This window comes from Lactuca virosa, chromosome 5 (genome assembly GCF_052849685.1).
Source record: "Lactuca virosa cultivar CGN04683 chromosome 5, Lactuca_virosa_CGN04683_v6, whole genome shotgun sequence".
Lineage (NCBI taxonomy): Eukaryota > Viridiplantae > Streptophyta > Magnoliopsida > Asterales > Asteraceae > Lactuca > Lactuca virosa.
Genome location: NC_136430.1, coordinates 460178862 through 460186669, shown reverse-complemented (window position 1 = coordinate 460186669; position 7808 = coordinate 460178862). Strand labels below are relative to the sequence as shown.

The window sequence follows — 7808 nt, the reverse complement described above, 5'->3', positions numbered from 1 at the left end:
TTGATGAACGTTCGTTACACGTGATCATATCTTTGGGTTTGTATTACGTTTCACGAACATGCGTAACATGCGAACGCATAACGTCCAAATATTGAGTATGATGTTTGTGATTTTGACAAAATGGATGATGAAGAATTGTCTTCATCGAGGTTCCTACAATTTTTTAGGTTCCTATAGGATCCGAACCTATTTCATTATAAGGCTATTTATTTATCCATTGGCGACGGTCATAAGAAAGCTGTCACTTTATTTGTTGATTAAAAGAATATTTTACAACTTTGTATCAGTTTTCAACTATCAAATAAAACTTAACTGTCATTGTAACTCAATTGCAAAAAAATAATAATATTATTAATAATAATAATAAATAAATAAATAAATAATAAATTATAATTGAATGCGAAGTTAGATAGTACCCAACCAGTCAAGAAACTAGAAAGACGAATTATGGATTTGTAAAATGGTCAGATCATCCCCTTAACGTTTGCAATATTACCAACTATAATCCTTGGAAGAAAAACAAAAAAGTATAAGGTTGTTCACTATTTGGATAAAACCGATGGACAATTTGGATTACACTATTTGGTTCGGATATTCGGATTTTTTGATTGGTTTTCAACAAAACCGAATTATTATTTTGGATTTCGGATTGATTTTGGTTTATAAAATAATAACCGAATAGTCCAAAAAAACCGAATAACAATTTGTTATGTACTTATTTTCAATATATTTATAATTATTTATTAATTTTATAATTTTTCTTAAATAAGTTCAAAAAGTTTTACCTAATAAAAGACATTTATATATATTTTCTCTCAAAAGTTTTTTATCTATTAAATAATAAACTATAATATGCCTTCTTAGTGGTTGTTTATAAATTTTAAATCAAAAGTAAATAATTTGTTTTTGCTTCTTCTGTAAAATTAGATCATATTATAATTCTATGTCATTTTAAAATGTTATGGTTTTTGAAAACTGAATTATAAAAACCGATCCAACCAAATTATAATTGCATCTGATCGGATCGGATTTGAATTTAGTTTGAGCTATTTGGATCCATATTTTGAAAACCGAAATCAATTTGGATATACTAAATTTGATTGGATCGAACCGATCCATCCTACAAAAGTACATCAGAGAGAGAGGAATATGGATTTGTAAAATGGGATGTTTACCCCCCTGAACTTTTGCAATATTAGCAACTATAACCCTTTGAAGAACAAGACAATACTACATGATAGAGAGGGAGAGATTTCCAACCTCAAACTTGTCCCCATTTCCCCAATCATTTCACCTCTTTTCTTCTTGATTCGCCATGCTCCACCAACCCCGCCATTGCACCCACAAACAACCATCCTTTCACAACAGACAAACACCATAAATATCCCTCAGAAATCGACCCGTTTCAAGCAACGATACAAGATTAAAGAACGAACGTATATGTACTTGTAATAGATCATTAAAAGCAGATAACGCTTTAGTCATAATATATTACAAACGGCAGCAGCCATGGATGCCTACATTGTAGTTCTTCAAAGTTCAAAGTTAGCTTCCATTAACAATCATCAAAAACCCTATGGGGGTAGTTCGTAGTAAGGCTTCAAATTTAGCAACGGATTTCTTACCATGAAATCCCAATTTGAAACCAACAACAGAAACAAGAACAAGAACAGGAACCAATAACCGATTTACACATGTGTCCTCTCTCATGATTTCACTAGAAATTAGAGAATAGTGGTACTAGTACTATTAGTAAAAATTTCAAAAGATCGTGTTATATATGCCTTCTTCTTTCGCCGGAAGTTTAATCTTTCTGGGTTTTCTCGCCGGCGAGACTCAACGAGCAAACCGGTGAAGGACTCACGAAGTTCTTCATTTCTTCCATTAATGTGTAAAAATGCTCGTTGTTTGGCAAGAAGTAGAATCCGATTGTGGCTTTTTCCAAGAACAAGAGCTTCACGTCTTGCCCTGCTTTCTGCAGCCCTTCAACATACGCCAATTGCCAGTCTTGAACAAGATCCAGTCCGGCGACGACGACCAGACTTTTTGGGAAGTTAACGCCGGCGAGATTAGAGCCACGAGGGCCAAAAATATTACAAGCAGGATGATCTCTGTCTTCACCTTCGGGCAAAAATGCTCTCCAATACCAGTCTCTGTCGAGTAACTTGACGAAATATTTTCCGTCTAATTTCTTCTCCGACTCCGTTCTTTCTTCGCCACCAAACAACGGGTGTAAGAGTATGTTTCCGAGAACCTCCACGCCGGAAACCGCCGCCCGGTGAGCCACATGATGAGCTATATTCCCGCCGGAGCTGTCACCGGCTAAATAAACATGGACTTTAGAGTCTTTACCACTCAAAAGCCATGATCTTGAATGAACCCATTTAAGAGCTTCCCACCCATCTTCGTAAGCACAAGGATACCGATGCTCCGGTGACCGCCGGTAGTTTACAGATATGACAACACCTTGAATAAGCCCGGTGAGTCGCCGGCAAAATGTATCATATATAGCACTGTTAGCAGACGAATGAGTGAAGCTTCCACCATGAAAGAATATTATAACCGGCACGATTTCAGTAGTACTAAGCGGTTTCTCCAGCTCTATGATTCCGGCACCGGGATGCCGACTAGACTCATTTTCCGGTGGAGCGCATCTGTAAATTCGGTTGAAGAGACCAGTGGCACGGTCAATCACATCAAAAGAGTAAACACCATCCACCGGAACCGTATTCGCAACCACTTTCCGGTCAAGAAACTCGGCGAGCTCCCGGTTGAAAGTCCCGTCCGGTCGCCGGAGCATGTTGTAAGCTAGCTTAAAGTTGGAGATTAAAATCCATGTGTGAAGTGGTACAACTTTCTACACAAAAAGACATGATTTTTTGGCAGAAGATTAGAAATAAATTCCATACGATTAACAAGATTGATCAAATCAAAAATACAGTTGAATGGGTGGATGATCAAAAATAAATGGGGAAATTTTAATGAATAAATGCAAAAAAGTAAGATCAAAAGAACCTTTGAAATCATGAGTTACAAAAGAAAAGACTCAATTTTTAGCCCCAAATCAGTCAACAAAAAAACCCACCAAAAATCAAATAAAATTACCCAATACGTCCACCAGAAAACATAAACAATCAACAAAAAAATTTAACTATTTTGGGAGGAACATGACAAAGAAAAGAAAGAGGGGCAGAGAAAACAGATCAGAAAATAAAAATACCTTGGCTTCATTTGCGTTGATTTCGTTACTACCAGCCATGAAGAACACAAAACTTGTTTGAATCTCCTTCGCTGTTTTCCTTAACTTTCTTCTGGAAATTCAGACGAACAGTTTAGAACCCTAAAACCTGCAAGTGTTCTTCAGATGGATCGGCCTTTTGACCGAACATACCGATCCCAAAAAAAACCCAGTAAATTCCTCAGTATTTCAGAGGGTTTTCAGCGCTCAAATGATATAAAAAAAGAGGGAAGTAAAGAATGTGAGAGTTAAAGAGAGAGAGAATTTAAGGGGGTGGAAGTCGAACAGAAAAGAACGACGGTGGTGGACGGAGGCGAGAGAGACGACAAAGCAGGCGGCCGAAATAAACTTTTTAACATGGGACCCGTAAAGAGTATTGTTATTTTAATTTATAATGTGATGGTATTTTTCATTACTATATTTAAGTTTTAGCCATTCAGCTTGAACTTTGGTCTTAATTGCCTTTTTTGACATTTGCTTTAATAAAAACAAGGGTAATTATAACAACTCCACCTAAGTCTTCTTTCTTTTGTCTTCTATTACTTCATTCATTGCATCTCCACCATTTATTTATTTGTCAAAATGTATTTTGTCATACTTTTCGAAAATTAGACATACCTAAAAGTATACATTTATTGATAGTCATTTATATATTTTAATAGCTATAAGACAACACGGTGTAGAAGGTAAAATATCGTCGGTATTTCTATATAGCAAAGGTTGCGAGCAGCAAACACAGCCCCTTCACTAGTTATTTTGCCGACGGTAATCTTCATCTACATATTATTGTCGTTCAGTAATTTAATTACTGAAGAGTGATGATGTGTATTGAAAGGCTTGTACGATTAACATCACATAAATACATTGTATGAGATTAAATGGCATTATATTTTTTAATTAAAACAAGTTGGTAGATAATGATTACACCACAACCTACTTATAGGCAAAAAAAAAATTGTAAGAATTACAAAAGTTTATGTATGTGGCGACTATGGAGCACACAATTTTTGTAGGCAAAAACATCATCGCACCATTTATCCTGATATATTAAAGTTGTTTGGTTTGGTTGAATCCGTTCGGATTAAGGTTAACATAAATACGGTTATTAACCTGGGCAAATGTCATAAAAGCCTTCAAGTTTGTAATTTTTTGTCAGTTTTATCCTATGTTGTTTTTTGTGTCCATTAATGCATCAAATTTGGAAAGTTTTTTTCATTTATGGATTTTATCAAGTAATTCTTCCCTCAACAAGTTACCACTCCACATGGCTACCATGTTGGCTTGCTGACTTGGATTCTTTGTTGATGTGGCCAAATAAAGAACCCACATTAGCTGAACAATAAATTGAAGAATAGTGGTGAGAGTCTCCAATGTCTTTCTAAGTATACTATTCATTGTCTATGCATCTCTCCACATTCATTTGTTTTTTGAATTTTTCCTTACCCATCTCACCACCTCCATCTTTACACAACCAAGAAAATGAAAGAAATTATCGTCCACTCTCACTTGAGCATTTCATCGAACACCTCACGTGCACTTGAGTATTTCACCATAAATTAAACCTGAAATTAATATCCCACCATTAAGCCTTGTTCTTCGAGATCCATATACACACATCAAGAATCCAATCCATGTTCATCGTTTTTTGGCTTCGATTCGCTTCATATGGAAAGATCTTAATGTCTTGATGAAAATGAAGATCCAACATATACTAATCCACTAGATGAAAATTAAAAGCACTAAAAGAAAAACAAGAATGGCGTTGGTTTCTTTGTTGTCGTGAATTAGTGTGGATTTGCTTCTAATCGTTTCCCTTTCTGGATTTCTCGTTTGGTTCTTTAGGAGGAGGAAGATTCACGATTGAATCATTAACTGTTTATAGATACGAGCAGCTACAAAAGGCTATCGAAGATTTTAGGGTAGAAAACAAAATGAATGGATATGTTTATAAAGGGATCTTTAATGGAGATTTTGTAGCAGTGAAGATCATGAAAGGTGATGTCTCCGGTGAGATCAATATACTCAAACAAATCAATCATTAAAGCATAGTTAGATTTTATGGTTTATGCTTACATCAAGGCCACACATATCTCATTTATGAATTCACCGAATATCATGATTGACTTCACTCCTCAGCAAAACGGATATGTGTTGCTTTGGGTGTTTTGATTTCAAAGCTTTTGTTTGGGGGACGAGGGCTTACAAAATAGATGTGAGGCTCGTGGCTTAGGTGGCATCCAACTTGGCCTTGGTAACCGAATATTGAGAACACAATTGGTTAAAAGTTTTAAATAAAAAAATCAATGAAATGTGATGCATTAATTGACACATAAAACCACTTAGGGTAAAATTGACAAAAAAATATAAACTTAAGGGCTATTATGACATTTGACTTAATAAATTTCCCAACCCAATCTAAATTGTTCAAAAAAACAAGTTAAGATTTTCAACCTAATTTGGTAGATAACTTATTTTTTTCCAACCTTATATGTTAGACAAACGAGTTAATCCATTAGCAAAAAAAAATAAGTAAACAACAAGATGTTTTTCAGTCAACCGTTGAAAGTATAATTTCCGATTATACTTAATATGAATTATATATATATATATATATATATATATATATATATATATATATATATATAGGGAAGGGTTATTTGGAAAACAAAAAAGCCCTAAAAAAACCCTAAAAATTAAAAAAATGCATAAAAAAATACCAAAACATCACAAAACTTTTTTTTTGAATTTTTTATTAAAAAATCGCAGCATTTTTTACAATTTCGCTGAAAAAAAAATCAATTTTTTTTTTTTGTAAAAAAAAGAGTTTTTTTCAAAAAAAAATTTCAGCGATTTTGACCTAAAAGTTGCGATTTTTTGATAAAAAAATTCAAAAAAAAGTTTTGTGATCTCTAAGTATTTTTTTTATGCATTTTAATGATTTTTAGGGTTTTTTGTTTTCCATAGAACCTAAACCTATATATATATATATATATATATATATATATATATATATATATATATATATATATATATATATATATATATATATATGTGTGTGTGTGTGTGTGTGTGTGTGTGTGTTGTAAAAATTCAGACTAGGTCTCGATTAATCCATAGGCGCTACCTGACCGACTAGAAGGCGCCTAACGATTAATCCATGCCTACAAAATGAGCGAATTAGTAACAAACAATGAAATTTTAACACTTTGAAGAAGTTCTTTGTAAACGGAAAGTATTTGAGGAATAATTAGTGTTGTCTTAATCATATTAACCTATTGGGTAAATTACACGAATGGTCCCTGTGGTTTAGGGTAATTTGCGTGTTTGGTCCCTAACAACTTTTTTTAACTCGGACCGTCCCTAATTTATATTTTTGTTGCACACTCCGTCATTGTCTGTTCTAAAAAGACTATTTTACCCTTAATAAATTATTTATTTATTTATTACTTATTCTTTTACCTTTTAATATTAAAAATATATTTTTAAAAATTAAAAAAAAATGAAAAGAATCCCTAAAACCTAAGCAACGCCGCCAGCCCTACTTGGCTCCTCCTACACATCTCGTCTTCCATCATCACCACTCTCCAGCTACATCACAGATCAACTTCATCTCCGACGACTCCAACAACATCATACATGGTTGGTGAGAAAAATCTTCATCTCATTCCCTTCTTCACTCGCGGGACTAACTTGTCTCTCTACTCCGCCTCTCTCACTCTCTATTTCACTTGAAAGCATACGACACTTAAAACTCCAATTGCCTCACTCAAGTTTATTCCCAGTCTATCGTCTTCTTCCTTCAAGGTATTCCCACAAACTTCTACCTTCATGGCCTCCGACCCCTTCTACTATCGTGCACCAGCAACATCTGTTGCCAACACCACCAGAAAAGGCATAGGTGAAGCAGACACTCAAGTCTGGTGAGACAATACAAACTTAAGCATTGGCCTCTTTCCCTGTCTCAGATTGGGAGCATGTTATCGAACCAGAAGCGAGATTTCATGTTTGATTGTAGTTTCGTCACCCAAAACGATCCTACAACGTTGGTTAGGTTTGATTTAAGGTTCAATTTTCAGTTTTAGGTTTGATTGAATTCTAGGTTTGAATTAAGTTTCACACTCAAATTTCAGTATGATTTCATGTTTGATTTCAGTTGTAGGTTTGAATTCATATTTGATTTTGAATTTTGGGTTTGATTTCAGTTTCACTTTCGATTTTAGTTTCAGTTTCAGGTTTGCATCATGGATCAATTTAAGGTTCAAGTTCAATTCATTATGGTGATTACAATAATATACTTCATTGTAGTCGGATAAGAAAGTTGTGGGGGGATGTGGAGGTGGATCAGGAGCTGACACAGTCAATGTGTGGGATTTTTCGGTGACTGAACATAAGGAGGGAAGGGAGGGGAGGAGGGTACGGTGGTGCAGGCTCTTGAATTATACAAATATATATTTAATTATTAGTTTTTCAACATTTAATTAATATTTTTTTAATTAACTGGTAATTTAACATAGGTAAAAGAAGACAGTAAGGGTAAATCAGTCTTTTTGGAACAGACAGGGACCAAGCA

At 34.4% G+C, this 7808-nt stretch overlaps 1 protein-coding gene across 1 annotated transcript; it reads right to left on the bottom strand.

Annotated features, from left to right (window-relative positions):
- Positions 1-1562: 1562 nt before the first annotated feature.
- Positions 1563-3474, bottom strand: LOC145114570 (gibberellin receptor GID1B-like). The gene is made up of 2 exons (XM_079050615.1): positions 3221-3474; positions 1563-2857 (listed from the first exon to the last, which is right to left on the bottom strand). Exons 1-2 carry the CDS (start codon positions 3257-3259, stop codon positions 1805-1807), a joined length of 1092 nt encoding a protein of 363 aa, XP_078906741.1. The 5' UTR covers positions 3260-3474; the 3' UTR covers positions 1563-1804.
- Between the last annotated feature and the right edge of the window lie 4334 nt (positions 3475-7808).

Coding starts and splice junctions, on each gene's coding strand:
- LOC145114570 (XM_079050615.1), bottom strand. CDS start 3,259: ATGGCTGGTAGTAACGAAATCAACGCAAATGAAGCCAAG. Junction 2,858..3,220: donor TCAACGCAAATGAAGCCAAG/GTATTTTTATTT, acceptor CTTTTTGTGTAG/AAAGTTGTACCACTTCACAC.